The sequence below is a fragment of the Somniosus microcephalus genome, chromosome 25, assembly GCF_052327205.1.
Source record: "Somniosus microcephalus isolate GS21.2 chromosome 25, FLI_Smic_1.0, whole genome shotgun sequence".
NCBI lineage: Eukaryota > Metazoa > Chordata > Chondrichthyes > Squaliformes > Somniosidae > Somniosus > Somniosus microcephalus.
In genome coordinates, this window is record NC_141011.1 from 29,174,795 (window position 1) to 29,196,313 (window position 21,519).

Genomic DNA, 21,519 nt, shown 5'->3' on the forward strand with positions numbered 1-21,519 from the left:
CGTCAGGTAAGTATGTCGTGTTCTCAATGACTGGAATGCTGTGAATAGGTGACAGATGCAAAAGTGGTATAAAACCTACCATTTCACAGCTGTTCATTTCCCAATTTTAGAAGCTAGAGCCTTCATGATTTGGAACCCACTTTTGAGCTTTATGCAGTTACGAAGGGCTGGATTTTCATGAAGGAGGCGGGACTACAACTTTCGGGTTGTAGTCCCGCCTCCATCGAGATGCGGCCAATCCACGCGATTTTCACTTGATTGACCTTGTTGAGCCCACTGGGTGGGCTCAACAGGCCAATTAAGGGCCACCCGGCAACAGGTGACGTCACAGACTGAAATTTCATCTGTCAAGACGTGTTAACAGATGAAATATCAGTGTTTCACAGCTGTTTGAAGCTGTCAAACACTGACAGTCTTACTTCTAACCTGAGTCCTTCTCCACAGACTCAGTTAGAAATCTCACCGGCACTGAAAGCTGCAGGCTGTCACTTTTGACAGATCGCAGCCATTCTGCTTTCAGTGCCGGCTGAGTGATGGACTCCCGAAACCTAGAGGAAGGAAGGCTGTAAAAGTAAGTACTGGTAATTTAAACTTCTTTACACACTTTAGACACACCAAACACACTTACCTTTGCACTCATGCACCCATCACTCACCTGAACACCGACATCTCGACCCCTCCAAGTCCTTCAACCCGACGGCCCGACTCCTCTAACCTGGCGTGGTTTGGAGCTGTTGGGAATCCCACACGACAACCTTCAAAATAGGGATCAGGCTAAAAACTGCCTGTTAACTACCCGTTAACAGGCAGTTAATTGGCACTAATCCCTTCCCGCCTCGGGTCGGCGGGTCCCAGTGCGGGGCGGGTACCCGCCTCCTTTGAAACTTACATGGAGGCGGGTTTTGGGCGGGATGGTGTCAGGACCCCCGAATTCGGGATTTTAGCCCCCCGCATGCCTAAAAGCCCGCCTCACGGCACACTGAAAATCAACCCCGAAGTGTTTGGAGTAAACTCTCTATCGACTGTCACCTTCTTGGAGCAAGCTCTCTCACCATTGACATCGCTTCTGCCATCTCAATTTCAGCTGTCATCTATTCCAGCAGCATCGGTACCCTTGAAAAATATCTCACCTTGATCCTCAGATTCCCACCATGATCAGCCCCAACATCAACATCACCAACAACAACACCAACCTGCTCCACAATCACCTGATGCTGCACAGGACACGGCATCAGCACCGATCACATTGCTGCCCGGGAGGCCAGGGATGGCCTCACCATGGCCAGATTTACTTCACTTGACGCTGTACACCCTGGCTGCCACATGATGTGCCAGGTTGGCACCACCCCACACCAGCACCATAAAGCATCCCTACAAAGTCCAAGCCATTCCTTTCACACTCATCACCATTGGGGTGGGGGTGTACCCTTATGTCTCACCATTCACTGCAACTCACTAAACCACTTCCAAAGGTGCACACAAATCTGTCCAAGAACGCAAAGTGTTGAAAATAAAGATTTTAATGTTTGACAGCACATTACCAGAAACCTCACATGAACATTGGCTAAACCACTCAAGTGCCTACCCTTGTATGTTCTTAGTTGGTATGCTTGCAGTAAGATGAGGGCGAGTGTGATGGGTGGCGAGTGAGATGGGGAAATGATAATGTAGATAGAGAGGGATGGGTGGAGGTGCAAGGTAAGTTGGTGTGAGTAAAGATATGCAGAAGTAGGGTAGGGAAGGCAGAGTGATGGGGATGTGATGAGTGGCACAGCAGGATGAGGTTGAGCGTGGCTTTGCAGTAACGTTTCGTGATCTACTGAGATCATTGAAAGGTTTGTGCCACTGCAGCCTGGTCCTCCTGATGACATCCCTGCTTGTGCTCTCCTGTGCAATGTGCAACCAGACTGCGTTGGTCTCCTAGGGAGGTGTCTTCCGCCCATTGGAAGGGAAGAGAACCTCCCTGTGTGCTCTGACTCCCTCCATAAGCATATGGGAGAGCCTGGGTACAGCCGTGCACTTTTGTACAGTGCTTGTTAGTGTTTGCAGCACCTCAATGCTGTAGAACACTGACAGCACAACTGTCAAAATGAATGTGGGCATGGCTCCTTTAAGGAAACCGGTTGATGATGTGTCATCAGACCCGCTTCCTTTTAATTGGCCGGGAACCTCGCAGGGCGGGCTTAACAAGCCCGATCAACGGAAAATTCTTCTCACACAGCGGGATGGAACCGGGAGCGGGTCGCTGTCTGGCACTTACCTCAGCCGCACTTCGCCTGCCTCGGTAGGAGAAATCGCGGCCACAGAGTCTAAACCAGGAAGTGTAAGTTAGAATATTTAATTCGGTGTAAAATCATGTACAGAAAGCAAAATAAAGAGAGGGAAAGAAAGATGGATTAAGAGAGAGAGAGATAAGAGACAGAGAGAAAAAGTAAATCTCCAACAATAATTAAAATCTGAAGGAGTAAAAGTAAATTTTCAGTGCCAGAAAGGTTGTTTGGTAGTAATTAAGACTTAATACGCCATTAAAAATTCACTTACACTTGAATTGACCAACCCTAACTTTTTCTGATGTGTTTAATGGGTATCTAGTGGGTAAGTACAGCAACTTCACATCCTTCATGTGTTTTATTGCTGTATCTATCAGCAAGAGATTGGTGTAGCAAAGCTTGTGGAGGAGTAGAGCAAATTGGACAGCAACTTCCTAATTTCCACGTTTAACTGCACGTGTGCGGACGCCGGAAGTTGGTGTCCGATTTACTCCATAATAAAGGTGAGCGCTGATAGCCTCACCGTTATTCTTGCCGTAAAATTCAGGCCAATAATAAATGGAACAGTCTCTGTAATGGCATTCACATGTATGTCCTTATTAATTAATCCTTTTCATGCTTCATTTGTTCTGTCTTGTAGGATGTTTGGCTTTTGTCAAGCGCCAGCTCTTCCGGGTAGGAGACGACTGGTATTTTCTCTTCATTCTTGGTGTATTAATGGCTCTCATTAGTTTTGCAATGGACTTCACAGTGGTCAAACTTTTCAAAGGTAAGCAAAGACCGAGCTTTTACGTTATTTGTTTTACTGTGCCTTCCCCTTCAATGATATATCCTTCTGTACACCTTGTAGCTGGGAGGGCAGCAAACTGGCCTCACGTTGGTCAGCTACATGCTTTTATACAGGGTGAGACAGGCGGTCGTACTTCTTATGCTTACCTGGCTGAAAATTAACAAAACATATTACATGTAGTGTTCACGGAGCTTGTTGTGAAGGAATAAAGCTAAGTGTTATGTATTGTGTGTTTTCCTCCCACCTGTGGTGGCGCTGTCACAGCAGATAAATGGTTGGGTGTTCTCTTGGTTAAGTTTAGCTCTCTTTGTTCGGAACTTTCCAGAACTTCCTTTCCTTCCTGAATAAAGCACTTCATGTTTGAATCTCTGAGTTCTGAGTCCTAAATTGTGTCTAGGTAGAAAGGTACCGACACAACACTAAGAACCCTAGAGAGGTGACCAGTTGCAAGTTAGGTGGTGTGCTTTGACCTGGGACCATCTATCCACACCAAAGGATTGTTTTGTTGCATATAACATTGCTTTTTCTGAATGTTAGTAAGCTGTTGGATAAGCTACCAACACCCAAAAATTCTGTCTTGTATACAATGACAAAGATGACTTTATTTTAATTTGTTTTACAAAGTGTCGCTCTGACGCAGTTCAGAGAATACATTATATTTTTTAATATTAAAAGCCATTTACCCACTCACCTGCTCAGTTGTAAATCTCTTTGAACAGTATCCACCTCCTTGGAAAGGCCTGCTTTCTCATGGACCTTTGTATTATCTTCAGAGTTAGAGATTCTATTTACAACACCACACAAATAAATGTGATTACCAGCAGCGGTCCGATGACTGATCGCTGGGGGAAGTTGCTGGTCACAGCTGCCTCATTATTGTTGATAACTGCCTTCTGTTTTGAATTTTTAGTTTGGCAATTTTTTCCATGACTTTCTTGAAGGCACTGGGCAGGATCTTCTGCAGCAATCACATCCCTTTAGAGCACTGTTGTCCAATAGAAATCACTTACTAGCCACAGGCGTAGCTGCGGTGACACTTTTAGCCATATGCACTACAATGCAGATAAATCAACTTCATGTGAATATTTAATAAAGAAACATCTACCGCCATTCAGTGCGAAACTTTGTAGTCTTTCTCTTTCACCAAAGTTTGGAATTCTGGCATGAATTTCAGACACTGCACATCTCACTGCCGCTTCTAGGAGCAGAAAATCATCTGGAGAGTCACTCCACCTCCCTGGTGATCGCTGTTAGTTCTAGGATTTTCTGCTGGCAGTGATGGCGGACATTGAATGCCCAATTATTCATAATGGACGGTAATGGCAGTGTGATGTCATATGCAACATTTCCCATCATTACCACAGCAATGTTGGACACAAGGATTGTTACTGGTGTCCCGCATTTGTGGAAGGCCCTTTAAAACTCGCATCTCCCCGAAGGAGCCGTGGAAATTTTAACTTTTGGTAGAAAAATGTTGGATGCCTTTTCCGGGGTCCGCAGGCTGCTGGCCTCGCTGCATTGCTGCAAATGCCTGAGGCCTGCAGCAGACATTCTTCCTCCCACCCACCAACACAGGTGGGAATCCTGCTGAAAGCCCAAAAAATATGTAAAATAGGCTAATCCCAGGATATTAACCAAAAGTGCATTCTTCAGGCACATGTCCCGTTCTGCCATACTTAGTGACATACCCACCTTAGAGAAAATGCCATACACCCGCCCTTATTGCTGCACTTGCACCTCCTCCAGGCTGGCATTCTTCCTGTTAACCAAGTTATTAGACTGTAGAGGTGTGGTAAACCACTGTATTGTATATTGCCACCTCTGGGTGGCGCTGTGTATGGAGGCATGCCTCAGCTGACTCCACCCACCACTGTGTGGGTTTCGTTCAGACTTGTTCAGTCACTCACGAAGAAGCATGGTCTCTTCTTAGCTAATAAAAGCCTTATTCATCTCTTCTTTCGACTCATCATCTCTTCTTCGACTCATCACCTTTTATGAAGTAATTGATAAGCGTATCAATTTTATTAGCTAAAAGTTAAATGGCGACACCTGAGGAGCAACAACAGCAACGGATACAGCAGACATAGCTGAGAGCCCTCAGACCACCACGCCTGGACCTCGACCCTCAAGATGTGGGTGCATCAGCCAAGTTTGAACACTGGCTGAGCTGCTTTGAATCCTTCCTCGCAATCTCACAGGTTACAGAGGAGGATCACAAACTGAAAATTTTGACCGCCCAGGTGAGCCATCAAGTATATATGCTAATCCGGGACTCTAATACGTACGTGGCGGCCCTCGAGCTACTAAAAGGGCAATATACGCGCCCAGTGAACACAATTTACGCCCGACACCTCTTGGGATCCCGCAGGCAGCAACCGGGAGAATCGGTAGGGGCATTTGCACGGGCGCTACTGGCACTCTGCAGAGACTGCGATTGTAAAGCGGTAACGGCTGTGGAGCACGCGCAGGGACTCGCCTGTGATGCCTTCGTCAGGGGCCTCCAGTCAGACCACACCCGGCAGAGACTGCTAGAAAGCAAGGAACCCGACCTGAAGACGGCCATTGCCCTTGCGCTCTCGTTAGAGGAGGCCCACCGAAACCTCGAGGCATACCCCCGTAACGGCGCCGAGACATGGCAATCGAAACCGTGGGACACGGGACCGCCGCCCCCGGCACCAACCGCTGCAGCGACCCAACCGAGACAGCAGCCTCCGGTAAGAACTGTTTCGATGCCCAGTAACCAGGCCCAAAAATGCTATTTCTGTGGCCAGTCAAAACATCCCAGAGCGCACTGCCCAGCTAAGACAGCTACCTGCTCGGGCTGCGGGAAGAAAGGCCATTACGCTAACGCCTGCAAGGGGAAGCCAGCCAGCAGCGCAGCGTGCGGGCCGTGGGAGCAGCCATCTTATCCGCCATTTTGTGTACCCCCGGCCGCATGGCATCCGCCGCCATCGTATCCAACGCACTCAACCGCCATTTCGTCACCGGAACCGACCACCGTCTCGGCGGATGACTATAGTGACTCACTAAGCCACATACTGGCCTCCGTGACGCTGGATCAAGGCCACCCTCACCATCTATCCAGCTCCATGATGGATATCGCGGTAAACGGCCGCGCCACCAGTTGCCTGATCGACAGCGGGAGCACAGAGAGTTTCGTCCACCCCGACACGGTACGTAGCCACTCCCTCACGATTCTGCCAACGCACCATCGCATTTCTATGGCGTCCAAGTCCCAGTCAATGGACATCAGCGGCTACTGTGTGGTGACCCTGTCAGTAGGGGGCACTGAATATCAAAAATTTAAACTGCTAGTCCTGCCCCGTCTTTGCGCTGCCGTCCTGCTAGGGTTGGATTTTCAGTGCCACCTTAAGAGTGTCACACTAGCATACGGTGGACCCCTCCCCCCACTCACAGTCTGCAACCAACAACTTTTAAATCGCCCGCTGCAAACCACCTGCAGCCTTTCCACATTAAAAGTCCCCCCCCCTCCCCTGTTCGCTAACCTCACCCGCGACTGTAAACCCATCGCTACCAAAAGCAGGCGGTACAGTGCCGGGGACAGAGCTTTTATCAGCTCTGAGGTGGAGCGGCTCTTGAAGGAGGGCATTATCGAAGGTAGCACTAGCCCCTGGCGAGCCCAGGTTGTAGTCGTTAAAACCACTGCAAAACGCCGCATGGTAATCGACTACAGCCAAACCATAAACCGGTACACCCAGCTGGACGCGTACCCCCTCCCTCGCATATCTGATATGGTCAATCAGATTGCGCAATACAAAGTATTCTCCACCATCGACCTTAAGTCAGCGTACCACCAGCTGCCCATCCGCCATGAGGACCGCCAGTATACTGCCTTCGAGGCAAACGGCCGCCTCTACCACTTCCTTAGGGTCCCCTTCGGCGTCACCAACGGGGTTTCGGTCTTCCAAAGGGAGATGGACCGAATGGTTGACCAGAACGCGCTGCGGGCAACCTTCCCCTATTTGGATAACGTCACCATCTGCGGCCACGACCAGCAGGACCACGACGTTAATCTAGCAAATTTCCTCCGTACGGCCCAACGGCTGAACCTAACGTACAATAAGGAAAAATGTATGTTTCACACCAAGCGCCTGGCCATCCTCGGCTGCGTGGTGGAGAACGGAGTCATCGGGCCCGACCCCGACAGAATGCGCCCCCTAATGGAGCTACCCCTTCCCCACTGCCAAAAAGCACTGAAGAGATGCCTGGGGTTTTTCTCCTACTACGCCCAGTGGGTGCCCCTCTATGCAGACAAAGCCAGGCCCCTCATCAAAGCCACCTCCTTCCCCCTGACACCAGAGGCGTGTGCAGCCTTCACTCTTATCAAGAACGATATCGCGAAGGCCGCAATGCACGCGGTGGATGAGTCCATCCCCTTCCAAGTGGAGAGCGATGCCTCCGACTTCGCCCTAGCCGCGACCCTTAACCAGGCGGGCAGACCCGTGGCCTTTTTCTCAAGGACCCTCCAGGGCCCCGAGACGAGACACTCCTCCGTCGAAAAGGAGGCCCAGGCTATTGTAGAAGCGGTGCGTCACTGGAGGCATTACCTGGCCGGGAAACGATTTACCCTGCTCACTGACCAGCGTTCAGTAGCTTTTATGTTTAATAATAAGCAGAGGGGTAAAATCAAGAACGACAAGATCTTGAGGTGGAGAATCGAACTCTCCACCTACAATTATGATATCTTGTATCGGCCAGGGAAACTCAATGAGCCCCCAGATGCCCTATCACGTGGTACATGCGCCAACGCGCAGAGTGATAGGCTGCAGTCCCTCCACAATGACCTCTGCCACCCGGGGGTCACCAGGTTTTTCCATTTTATCAAATCCCGTAACCTGCCCTACTCCATCGAGGAGGTCAGGACCATGACCAAGAGCTGCCAAATCTGCGCCGAGTGCAAACTGCACTTCTATAGGCCGGACAGAGCAAGCCTGATCAAGGCCACCCGCCCCTTCGAACGCCTGAGCGTCGATTTTAAAGGGCCCCTCCCCTCCGCTGACCGCAATGTGTACTTCCTCAACATAGTTGATGAGTACTCCCGTTTCCCCTTTGCCATCCCTTGCCCAGACATGACCAGTACCACGGTCATCAAGTGTCTGAATGACATCTTCGCTCTGTTCGGGTTCCCCAGCTATATACATAGCGACAGGGGCTCATCGTTCATGAGCGACGAACTTCGGCAGTACCTGCTAACAAGAGGTATCGCCACGAGCAGGACCACCAGTTACAACCCCCGGGGGAACGGCCAGGTGGAAAGGGAGAACGCGACGGTTTGGAAGGCAGTCCTCTTAGCACTAAAATCTAAGGGCCTTCCGACCTCCCGCTGGCAGGAGGTCCTCCCTGCAGCGCTTCACTCCATTCGGTCACTGCTTTGTACTGCCACTAATGCGACCCCTCATGAGAAAATGTTCGTTTTCCCCCGGAAGTCTACATCGGGAACCTCGCTACCGGCATGGTTGACTTCTCCTGGGCCCGTCCTACTGCGGAGGCACGTGAGGACGCATAAAACGGACCCCCGGTCGAGCGGGTGCACCTCCTACACGCCAACCCCCAGTATGCCTGGGTGACATACCCAGACGGGCGGGAGGACACGGTCTCCATACGAGATCTCGCACCCTCGGGTACCCCTGAATTACCACCGTTATCCCCCTTACCACCGTTATCCCCCTTACCACTGTTATCCCCCACCACCCCTCCCAACCCAACCCCTGCAGACGGCATGCCAAAGCCCCAGGAATCTTCGCCAACCACCCAGACACCAGACCCGACGTCGGATGCTGCAACACCACCGCCGCCACCACGACGATCAGGACGTCAGACAAGGCCTCCTGATAGACTTAACTTGTAGTACCCTTCACCCCGCCGGACTTCACATTAAACAAGGGGTGAATGTGGTAAACCACTGTATTGTATATTGCCACCTCTGGGTGGCGCTGTGTATGGAGGCATGCCTCAGCTGACTCCACCCACCACTGTGTGGGTTTCGTTCAGACTTGTTCAGTCACTCACGAAGAAGCATGGTCTCTTCTTAGCTAATAAAAGCCTTATTCATCTCTTCTTTCGACTCATCATCTCTTCTTCGACTCATCACCTTTTATGAAGTAATTGATAAGCGTATCAAGAGGGCATCATAGTCAAGCTCAATCCAGTCCTTACCCACCATCAACACATGCACCCTTTCAAGCAGCAGTCACTGGATGGTGATCAGGGCCAGTGACCTTGCTGGATTTTTTTCTCCTCCTCTACACCAGAAGCACTGAGGCCAATTGTACATCTTTAACTGCTGGCTTCTCTTTTGAGGTGAGTTACCAGCCCAGCCTGGGGATTGAACCTTGGACATTTCATTTCAGGTCTGTATAGTTTGGTACTTTGTCTTTAACCACTAGACTACCGATGAAGCTTTTTCTGACTATAATCAATTAATAACTAGGCAAAAAAAAAGGCATGCCTGCAATAAGCCCTTGTATACAGTAGAATGGAGGCAGATCACCTGACTGCTAGGTGCAGTGTCAAAGATGATTTTCCTCTGTGAGTTGACATTCCTATTTGTACATTGCGATTGAAGACTGTACTTGCAGTCAGCAATCTAACATTTTTAAATCCTCTTGTCAAGTTGTTTTCGATACAAAAAGAGTGATATCATTCCATTGGTTGTAATGAGTGCATGTGTTTAGTAAATAATCAAAGCTATGCTTCATTCTCCTCCTTCACTTTCTGCCCTTGCCCTGCCTTTGCAACTTCTTACATTAATTGCTGCCTGACATTTCCTTCGGTAACTAAGTGCTGCAGCAGTCTGTACTTTTCAACCAGATATGTACACATTGGGTTTTAACCCATTCAATTAAGCCATGAGATTAATGGGGAAAGAGCACAAGGAGAGCTGAGCAAGTAGTAATTTTTCTAAGTTATGAGTTGTTAATACAGCCTATTGCCACAGGGAAAACAACATTAGCTAGCATGTAGGTTTACAAAGTAGGTTTGAGCACATCAGCAAATTGAATTTGACCATGACACACAAGCAGAATTGTGAAGCTTGTTTTGTTTATTCCTGAATGATGGATTTGGGGTTTCTCATGCTTTCTCTGCAGCTCACCGATGGCTCTATGGGCAGTTAGATGGCAGCAATCTTCTGCAGTACATCTCTTGGACTGTGTACCCTATTGCAATGACCACATTCTCCACTGGCTTCTCTCAGTGTGTGTCACCACAGTCAGGAGGTAAGTCTGGCACTACCAGTTTATTTATAGAGCAAACAGTAGTCACATAATCTGTTTCCCACTGGCACTGTGAACATGCCACAAAATACAGCTGCTCAATCCTGTCTACTAGGAAGACATTTCCCATGTCAAGATGGACTGAAATTCACAGTTAGATATTCAGAAGTCCCTTTTGAATTCCCATCCATAAATTCCAGTAGTAGATTCAGGGATTCAAACTAGAGAAAAAGTTAGTCCAGAAATAGTGTAATAAAGATGCCATTAGCAAAACTCTACTGAGAGCTAAGGTAAATTCACTGTTCCCATGCTCCCAGCAGGCAGCTTCACTCAATGAGAGTGTAGTTGATCGGGCTAAAATACTGTAGTGCTGACTCTCTGACCCATGTTACCTTTGAGCACAGCACTCACTGGGAGCACGGATTGGTGAATTTACCCTCTTGTGACCAACCTTTGTTTGATTTAATACTAAGCCATACAGACCAGGAAGGTCCCAGGTCCAATTCTCGGTTGGATCTGTGCTGATCTCAACTGGGTCAGCAGTTGACTAGTAACAATTGACAGTACGATGGTGTCAGTGGCATGCAGTAGTGCACCATATGTACACTGGTGACATCCAGCTCTACCTCCCCACCACTTCTCTCAGCTTCACAACCACCTCCATATTGTCAGAGTGCCTCTTTAACATCAAGTCATGGATGAGTTATAACTTCCTCCAACTGATCACCAGTAAAGCCAAACATCATTTTCGAGCTCTGCCACAAACTCCACTCCCTCCATCCTCCTCTCTGGCCACTTGCTCAGGCTGAACTGAACTATTTACATCCTCAGCATTTTGTTCGTCCCTGAGCTGAGCTTTAAACATATCCTATACAATACTAAAACAGCTTATTTCCACCTTTGAAACACTTGACATCTGCGCATTACCCATGCTTTTGTCACCTCTATGCTCAGTTACTTTAATGCCCCTAAGATCAGACATGGGGATGTTCGCTGATGATTGCACAGTGTTCAGTTCCATTCGCAACGCCTCAGATAATGAAGCAGTCGATGCCCACATGCAGCTAGACCTGAACGACATTCAGGCTTGGGCTGATAAGGGGCAAGTAACATTCGCCCCACACAAGTGGCAGGCAATGACTATCTCCAACGAGGGAGAGTCTACCCACCACCCCTTGACAATCAACAGCATTACCATCGCCGAATCCCCCACCATCAACATCCTGGGGTTCACCATTGACCAGAAACTTAACTGGACCAGCCACATAAATACTGTGGCCACAAGAGCAGGTCAGAGGCTGGGTATTCTGCGGTGAGTGTCTCACCTCCTGACTCTCCAAAGCCTTTCCACCATCTACAAAGCACAAGTCAGGAGTGTGATGGAATACTCTCCACTTGCCTGGATGAGTGCAACTCCAACAACACTCAAGAAGCTCAACACCATTTAGGACAAAGCAGCCCACTTGATTGGCATCTCTTCCACCACCTTAAACATTCACTCCCTCCACCACCGGCGCACCGTGGCTGCAGTGTGTACCATCTATAAGATGCACTGCAGCAACTCGCCAAGACTTCTTCAGCAGCACCTCAAATACCCGCGACTTCTACCACCTAGAAGGACAAATGCAGCAGGCGCAAGGGAACACCACCACCTCCAAGTCACACACCATCCTGACTTAGGAGTATATCACCAATCCTTCATCGTCGCTGGGTCAAAATCCTGGAACTCCCTAACAGCACTATGGGAGTACCTTCACCACATGGACTGCAGCAGTTCAAGAAGGCAGCTCACCACCACCTTCTCGAGGGCAATTAGGGATGGGCAATAAATGCTGGCCTTACCAGCGACGCCCACATCCCAGGAACAAATTTTTTTTAAATGTCCTCCTCGGAGGCCTTCTATCCTCCATGGAGCTCAAACTGGCTCAAAATGTGCTGAGTCCCGCTTACCCGTCATCTGCGTCCTCGCTGACCCAACTTGTCTCCAAGGCCCCCAGTGTATTAAATTTAAAATCCTTATCCTCATCTTCAAGTCCTTCCATGACCTTGCGCCACCTTATCTCTTCAACCTCCTCCAGCCTTATGTCCAGTCTGGCACACTTTGATCTTCCAACTTTGGCCTTTTGTGCATTCCTCTCCTCCCTTTGCCACACTGACTTGCTCCTACACTCCCTCCCTAAGCCCTTGGCCTCCTCTTTTCTCTCGCTATCTCAAAAAATCTTCTTAAAACTCATCTTTTCGACCAAACTTTCAGTCACTTGTCCTAATCTCTCCCTCCATGGCTTGGCATCTGTTACTTTATTCCTTTTTTTCCCCCGCTCTTCCCCTTCTAAGGTGACATGGAACATTTTCTACATTAAAGGAACTGCATAAATGCAATATATTTTTGTAGTCGTAGTAATAGTAGGGTTCCAGCTCACACAAAGAATGGACATGAGTCAGCACCTTCAGGAGAGGAAGAGAGAAAATCGGGCAAAAACCAGGTTAATGGTATGATTTGTTAATAGGATCTTATATTGGACGTGATACTGCAATATAACTTTCTCAGTGGGAATTGCTGCTCGCAGGAAGTGGATCTTTTGAAATCTTGGGCCTGACAGTAATAATTACTGGACAGAAAATCATGGGCTGAGAGACAGAGATTTCACAATTTGCACTTGTTGCGAGCACTGCTCTCCATTGTGGACACTAGTTGTGCCCCAAGAGGCATTTCGCCAGTGGAGAGGAGGAGCACAATCACCCGGCTGGGATGTTGGCCGAGGGCAGAAAGCCAGGGCGGGGTGTGAAATTGGGAGGGGGCTACTGTGGGCTGGCAGCAGCCCCCAGTTTTAATGTGCAACCAGGAAAGGTACTCCCAAGAGGAACGGCAAGCGGTGACGGGTATGTCAGAATGGTCCTGCAACAGGCCCAGGACCCTTCTTTGCAAATTTAAGTTGGGCCAGCTCTGATTTCTAGTGGCCACCAGGGACACCTGAAAGCAGCGCGGTCCAATATGGTGGCCAGAAGGTTCCAGGTTTGATTGCCAGTCTGTCTTGAGTTAACTAATCGCAGCCTTTTGGCTTCAGTATCTCTGCTCCTGAACTAGGGAAAGGAAAAATCAGCCAGGGCTCCTGCTCCTGAATGCTATCCAGTGACCCCTGCTGGAAAGTGTGTTTGCATGCACATTGGCTAAAGACCAGATCAGATTTAGCTGTGATGTCCTCAACAGGTGAATTGCCCGTCAACAATGAGAGTCTAACATTAAACACTGAATAGACAAGAACGTTTGAAAAACGTATTTTCTTTGCATGTTATCAGTCGATGTATTACCAGTCTGGGGTTAATTACTGCTATAGGAGTTACAATACTGATTTTTATTGTTCGGTGTGTTGAAAATCATTGTTATAATGTATGATTCACTGTCCACCTTTCCAACACCACTTAGGTTTATAAATGCGGCGATGTGTGGATGGAGTGCCCCCAATAGGCTTTACACATCACTGCAACAAGTTAGTTATGCAGACAGAAATTACAGAGCAGAATTAACACACAGAATTTAAAAAATTTAATTAAATACCAGTTTTGTAATGAAAGAAAATAAAGTAAGATCTTGCATTTACAAAGTGCCTTTCATGACCTCAGGATGTCTCAAAGCGCTTCACAGCTAATTAATTACTTTTGAAGTGGAGTCACTGTTGAAATGTAGGGAAACATTTGTAAGACAAAGTAGACATTTCACAGACTTCCCCTTTTGGGCTTCTGATGGGACCGAAGGTAAGGTGGTGCAGTGGTGCTGGATTAGATGAAATTGTTGCAACTGCCATGTAATTCTATGTAAAATGACACCATCGATCGCCATCCATACCCTTAAACAGGTGATCCCAGCAATACGTTTGCAACTTCCTTTGCAATAAAGTGCTTCCCAGCACTATGATGGCTCAGCTGGTCAAGCCAGTTTGTAGTTGTGATATCCGAGTGGTAAGGTCAGAAACTGAGAGAAGCGAGATCTTAGGAACAAAACCCAACTGTTTATCACACGGTGTAGCAGAAAGACATAGCTCTTACAGGCTGCAGGCAAGACACACAATTTCTAACTGCACGATGGCAAGATGGAGGATTCACCTCTGAGTCATACCCATAATGCAATGCCACATTACCTTAATAACTGGTGTACCAGGACATTGAGTACATGACCCATTACCTTAAATACTGGTGAATGTGATCCCTTACTATTTGGCTCCATCTGGTGGATAACTTAAACATTACATCCCAGATTACTATAGTAGTTAAATTGCATAAAACAAGAAATGTCCATGTTTTGATCCCTGGTGTCCGCTGAGTTGGCTGATCTCAGCTGGGGCAGAGGTAGATGTACTGCAATGGGCCTCAACATCTCTGGGCTACGGAGGGGAAACCCACAGCAACAACTTGCATTTATATAGTGCCTTTAACGTAGTAAAACGTCCTAAGACGCTTCACCGGAGCGTAATCAGGCAAAATATTGAGCCAAAGAAGGAGACATTAGGACAGGTGACCAAAAGCTTGGTCAAAGAGGTAGGTTTTAAGGAGTGTCTTAAAAGAGGAGAGTGAGGTGGCGAGGCGAAGATGTTTGGGGAGGTAATTCCAGAGCTTGGGGCCTAGACGGCTGAATTGACCAGAATTCTTGCTACTGATTGCTATCCGGAGACAGGTTGCTGGAAAGTGTATATGTGTGAATGTCACCAAGGACAGGATCAGACAGCTGTGATGGCCCCTGCGGTAGAATATGCTGCTGACACACCTACTGCAGCTCATGCATGTAGATTGGCTACTTGAGCGAATTGCTGGAGGCCGACTGGTGCAAGTTGAACAGTACCCTAAAAAGCACTCAATACCCTCAAGAGATCAGCAGGGGAGGGGAAAGAATTGGCAGAAAAAATGTGAAGAAAAAAATCACCTCCCACTATACAGCCCGAGGTTCAAACCATCAGTAAATAGATCATTCCTCGTGGTGCCTGTTAACTATAACAGGGAAATACAAACTATCTGATTACAGGAAACTCTCGTTTAAACGGCACCGGAATTCTCTATTAACCGGCAAAATTCATACTCCGAAAACAACACCTCAATAACCGGAAATGTTGCCGAGTCCGAGTCTCCCGCAGTGGCCGAGTTAGTCAGTGGGGGTAGTTCTCCAAACTGCCACTACTCGGCTTCTTGGCGCTGTCGGAAGCCTGAACACCTCAATAACAGGAGTACAGTGCTGTATACAGTCATTTACTGTACAGGTAGACTACCCTTTATCCGGACTTCCGAAAACCGAAACCCTCTAAAAACCAAAGGTTTTTTCGTTCAGCGTAAGTCGTGCGTACGAACGAAAAAACCTTCGGTTTTTAGAGGGTTCCGGTTTCGGAAGTTCGGATAAAGGGTAAGTTGTGCGCACGACCCCCCCCCCCCCCCACCGCGGACCCCGCCGGCCCCGACAACCGCGGACCCCCCCCCCGCGGACCCCGCCGGCCCCGACAACCGCCGACCCCCCCGCCGGCCCCGACAACCGCCGACCCCCCCGCGGACCCCGCCGGCCCCGACAACCGCCGACCCCCCCGGCCCCGACAACCGCCGACCCCCCCGCCGGCCCCGACAACCGCCGACCCCCCCGCGGACCCCGCCGGCCCCGACAACCGCCGACCCCCCCCGGCCCCGACAACCGCCGATCCCCCCCGCGGACCCCCCCGCGGACCCCGCCGGTCCCGACAACCGCCGACCCCCCCGCGGATCCGAGGTTTTCGGATAAAGGATAGTCTACCTGTATAAGTTTTGTTTTACTGTTAAGTAATTAAAGAGTTATGGATTACCCTCAACTGGCAGTACTGTACTTAATCAAGCATCTTCCACCATCCATTTAACACAACATTCTGTAGGTGAGTACCCAATTACTGTATACTGCACATTTCTTGATTTTTTAATTTTTTGTTTGTTAAAAATAGCCTCGGTAGATAACCCTTTCCGTCACCCGGAATTTTTAATCAACCGGCACCATCCTGGTCCCGTCGGTGCCGGATACCAAAGAGTTTCCTGTACTTCATTGAACCATCATATTTAATGCCAGATTATTTAGTTAGTTTTTTTTTCTATCTTACATTCAATCCCTGATGCAACAACAATTTGCATACATGTGGCAGCTTACCCCATGTCTGTGGATGATGTTGTCAAAGGGCAGCTTGTAGATGGGGAAGAGGAGGGGACCATGATAGATCCTTGGGGGGACTCCAGAGGTTCCAGTGCTTTGGCAGGAAAAGAACCCATTGTTTGAGATACTCTGACTACAATTGATGAGGTAAGGGTGGAACCAAGCAAGGGCAGTCGCGCTGACCTAGACAACGGAGGAGAGATGTTGTAGGAGGATGACCATGATGAAGGCTGCAAAAAGGTTGAGAAGGGTTCATGCACCACAGTCGCAGAGGACATCATTGGTAACTTTGGTTAGGGCTGTTTCAGTGCTGCGGCAAGGGCGGAAACCTGATTGGAGTGATTCAGACCAAGTAAAACAGGAAGAGATTCAAATAGACAGAGTAAAAGATAAAAGATTAGGGGGGAAAATTGAGTCGCGCCCCCTTTGGGGCGCTAGCTTCGCCAGGGCGCTACTTTTTAAAAATTAGTGCCCCCCGTGGCCAAAATTGAGTGGTAGCGCCCCAAGAGGGAAGTGGGTTCTACTGGAAACGTCCTGCCTCCCTCTTGGGGCGCTGTTAGGAAATATCGCGGCGCTACGTGCCACGGTATTGCAGGCCTTCCTCCCCTTCTTAAAGGGGAGGGGCCTTGCGCAGCGCAACCCGGGGCCCAGCTGGGCCACTGGGATTGGAGTGCCGGGCTCATGGAGCGCAGCCGGCACTCCGTGGGGGTGGGTGCTCAGGAGGCCAGGGACGGCAGGTACTGGCAGGCGACCAGCAACAAAAATGGCCGTCCGGCACCTTGCCTTTAAATAGTGCCGCCCCGGTCGCAGGTAGGCCCCCCTGACCCCGTCGGACATGGCCTCTGGCGGTAAGTCAGGGGCGCTACCGAAGATCGCGAGCGGGGTGCTGCGTAAGGCGATTATGTCACCGCCAGTGTCACGGGGCGCTAACGGTTACCGCCGCTGCTAACCTCCCACTGAATTTCGTGGGAGGCGTTGGCGGCGCCACGCCCAGGCGCTAGTTGCTTTGTGCCCCGTTAGCGCTAACGGGAGGCGCAAAGCAACCAAATTTTTCCCCCTAGGACTTTCTCCAGTTGTTTGGGGTTCATTATAAATATTTCTGATATTTCTAAACCTCTCTCTTTTTTACCTGTGCCAGGACTGTCTGTTCTGTTGTTTCTCTTTGTAATGTTTCAAAGATTTATTCAAACGGACATGTCCTTCTGATCTAGGTTCAGGCATTCCCGAACTGAAGACTATTCTGACTGGAGTACTTCTGGAGGAGTATCTGACTATGAAAAACTTTGGAGCAAAAGTGGTTGGTTTGACATGTTCACTGGCAGCAGGAAGCACAATCTTTTTGGGAAAAGTGGTAAGCTAAGGCTTAATTGTATAATATGAAAGAGATGTTAGGAATGTAGGGGTGGAGGGAGTGCAAGTACTGCAGAAGTAGGAGAACAAGAAGGGGAAGAAGAAGAGTACTGAAGGGACGAAAGAAAGTGGTGGATGGATAGAGAAGTGAGAGGGGAGAAAGAACTGGAGAGATGTGAGGAGAAAGGGAGTGCTGGAGGGAAAGAGAAGCAAGAAGGGAGAGAAAGTACTGAGGATAAAGAGACAAGTAGGAGGAGAAAGAACTCCAGGTGGTGCTCAGCATTAACGCTTGGAGCTTTGGCATAGGGACAAGTATAAGTTCTTGTGTGAAGGATGATATCAAATGGAAAACAGAGAAGATTGAGTGAGGAAAGGGAAAAATTACTAAATAACATTTCTTGACTGACCACCAGGGTCCCTTTGTCCATATCTCCAGCATGATTGCAACCTATTTGGGAAGAATTCGAACTACAGTCACGAGAGATTATGAGGTAAGGAGGGACATTGAAGTTAAATCTATAAATCATTAAACCAAATCAAATTGTGTGATTGATGCTCTGAGTTGGTATGTGGACAAAGTGAGGAAACCTCATGTCACTTCATTCACTAAATTGCAGTACCTGAACATTCCTTCAGTGTGGTAACAGATGGTTTGTGCTAGAAAAACTCAGCACAAAGAACTGCCCAAATGCTAGATCAAGTATACCAAAGTCAATTCAGGGAACAAGCTGTCTTTAATGGGTACTTAAAGAGCATCAACATATCAAGAACAAAAGACTCCCCCACCCCCCAAAACCTTTCCTGGATTTGTAGAATCTTTTCCTCAACCTCCTGTATAGCACTATCATCACAACACTGTAATAGAGTCAGTGATATCATTGCTTCCTATAGGACTGTGATGTGTGACATCAGTACTAACAGTTACTTTTTTCTTAGAGTTTGCTAAACTTAATTTTCTTCCTCCTTTAATTTTGGTGTTACTGGGCCATTGTTGATTGTTAGATTGTTGCTGACAGTGTGAGTAGACAACCTGTTTCCAGACCTCTGTTAACAGTGTGCTAAACCTGTTTTTACAAAATGTGAGAGAGGGGCCTGCCATTGATTTGCCTTCTAATCATTTTCTTTCCCCTGGAAAAGGATGCCCGAACACTGCCTACTGCCTCCCACACAGCATGGCTGATAGCAAGAACTCGGGAAAGTGGAACTCAAACCTATGCCCATCCACTCCATTGTATTATGTGCCAGTACTCTGTGTACTGGCTATATCAACACTTACATTTCATCATATGCAGTATTCAAATCTGTTTTCCCAATGTCCGAAACTAAAGAATTGAAGTTTGTATCTGAGCCATATAAATCGGGAAGGTTTGAACTCTTGTCTGTTAGCTGATCTCCCAGGAGTGGTGATAGAGATAATACAATTGGTCTCGGCACATCCTGGCTTAGGAAAGGGAAAAGTCAGCCAGGGTTCCTGCTGCTGGCTGCAGTCCAGCAACACTTGCTGAAAGTGCATATGTATGGACGCTAGACGACAATAGAACGGGGCTTGGCTGTGATGCCCCCACAGCTGGTTGGCTTGTGGACACTCTCTGTCAAGGTTTACGTGCGAATGATGGTCACTTGGGTGAGGTACCTGAGGACCATACCTGTCTGTGAAACTGTACCCCAGTGAGGGAACCAGTGACTTCAGGAGAGGACAGGAAGGGTGAATACATTTCAACACGTTTATGCTACATTGAATTAACTCATTGTATCTTGTAGTTGCTATATTCCAGGAGGGCTGTTTTCTACCATAAACAGAGTATGTAATAATTATGTTATTTCATGCATTCAGCAAAGAAATTCCTCAAACATCTCAACTTGCCCAAGTCCAGTCTAGATCTAAATGGACTCTAGTAGGCTCATGATAATTGCATTTCCACAGAAGCAAGCCCATTTCAGCATGTGATATATTCCTTTTCTACAGAATAAGAACAAGCAGTATGAGATGCTGGTGGCGGCAGCAGCAGTTGGGGTCGCAAGTTGCTTTGGTGCACCCATCAGTGGTAAGAAACTGGTCAGAAAAAAGTATCTCCTTTCTGGTATAAACCAGATATAACCCCCACTCCCAGTGGAGGAAATGCGGGATTTCATTCATGGTGTAATAATGGCCGCAACAGACAGGAAGGAGGTATAATGGCCGCAACAGACAGGAAGGAGGTATAATGGCCGCAACAGACAGGAAGGAGGTATAATGGCCGCAACAGACAGGAAGGAGGTATAATGGCCGCAACAGACAGGAAGGAGGTATAATGGCCGCAACAGACAGGAAGGGGGTATAATGGCCGCAACATACAGGAAGGAGGTATAATGGCCGCAACAGACAGGAAAGAGGTATAATGGCCGCAACAGACAGGAAGGAGTTATAATGGCCGCAACAGACAGGGAGGAGGTATAATGGCCGCAACAGGCAGTTTGGTTGGAGGGTACTTGTTTTTTTTGCTATCTCCAAGTTTGCTGATGTTTGACTATCCCTGATGATTAATTTACATGGCATCTTGTGCCATTAGAGTTGCTGTCTTCCACTTCTATTGAGGAGATCTTGGGTGTAAATTCCCATTGGGAGGTGGGGATGTTTCCCGCTTGTCCACCCCACCGTAACTTCAGCGAAAGAGCTGTGGGAACTGCAGAAAAACTAAATGCATTTTTCCACGGTTTCTGCGGCTTTACTGCTAAAGTTGCAGCAGAGGTTCTGGAGAACTCTCATGGAGGTTCCCCCCTTCCCCTCATCTCTTTTTTGATCTTTGAAACCATTTTTTTCCCCTGTTAATTCTTGCCTCATCTCTCCTGAAATTGTTGATTCCTTCCTGGGGTAGAGTTCCATAGGAGCCTGTCGCCCATCATTGCTTAGTCCAAGTGGCCATTAGTCATGTCAGCCTTAACGGTGACTACCAGCAAGATAGTCAACTGTGGGAGCACAGGTAACGCCACTCCTACCCTCACCCAATGTCTATGCACACTCCAGTGGAGGTCACCAAATAGGGATCGAGTGGGTATATTGGGCAATTTCCCCCCACCTAGCTCCCTAACTCTAGGGTAGCGAAGCCAATGGGGGATTGACCCTCCTGGTCTGTACGGCTCAACCACTCACTGTGCGAGCCTGTTGAACTATGGGGGGAAAGTTTATGATTCTGATTTAATCTAAATTATGAATAAATTTATGCAAATCGAGTTTACGCAAAAGGATAAGGGGTAAGCCATTTAGGACAGAAATGAGGAGGAATTTCTTCACCCAGAGAGTGGTGAACCTGTGGAATTCTCTACCACAGAAGGCAGTAGAGGCCAATTCATTAAATATATTCAAGAAGGAGTTGGAAATATTTCTTAAGGCTAAAGGGGTCAAGGGATATGGGGAGAAAGCAGGGACAGGGTACTGAATTTGGATGATCAGCCATGGTCACATTGAGTGGCGGGGCAGGCTCGAGGGGCCGAATGGCCTACTCCTGCTCCTATCTTCTATGGCATCGAGGGATATGGCGATAGGGCCGGTGAATGGAGTGGAGGCAGAAGATCAGCCATGATCTCATTGAATGGCGGAGCAGGCTCGAAGGGTCGAATGGCCTACTCCTGCTCCTATTTCTTATGTTCTTATGTTCCCATTACATCAGTAGGGCAGCGATTGGATTTTAACTCGGGACTGAGTGGGGAAGCCGCTGCGGAAGAGCAGGAGTGCTTCTACAGATCCCA

At 48.3% G+C, this 21,519-nt stretch overlaps 1 protein-coding gene across 8 annotated transcripts in view; it reads left to right on the forward strand.

Moving 5' to 3' along the window:
* The window catches only part of clcnk (chloride voltage-gated channel K), a 183,229-nt gene that overhangs the window by 9,331 nt on the left and 152,379 nt on the right, over positions 1 to 21,519 (forward strand). For 5 of the 8 annotated variants that reach the window (XM_085967004.1, XM_085967008.1, XM_085967007.1 and 2 more), the window contains exons 2-6: positions 2,911 to 3,039; positions 10,170 to 10,298; positions 17,655 to 17,794; positions 18,207 to 18,284; positions 19,760 to 19,838. In XM_085967004.1, coding sequence (XP_085823130.1) covers positions 2,911 to 3,039; positions 10,170 to 10,298; positions 17,655 to 17,794; positions 18,207 to 18,284; positions 19,760 to 19,838 — 555 coding nt within the window. Of the gene's footprint in view, positions 1 to 2,910; positions 3,040 to 8,643; positions 9,432 to 10,169; positions 10,299 to 17,654; positions 17,795 to 18,206; positions 18,285 to 19,759; positions 19,839 to 21,519 lie in introns of those variants that run through there. The other 3 variants (XM_085967010.1, XM_085967009.1, XM_085967005.1) reach the window with 3 other exon arrangements.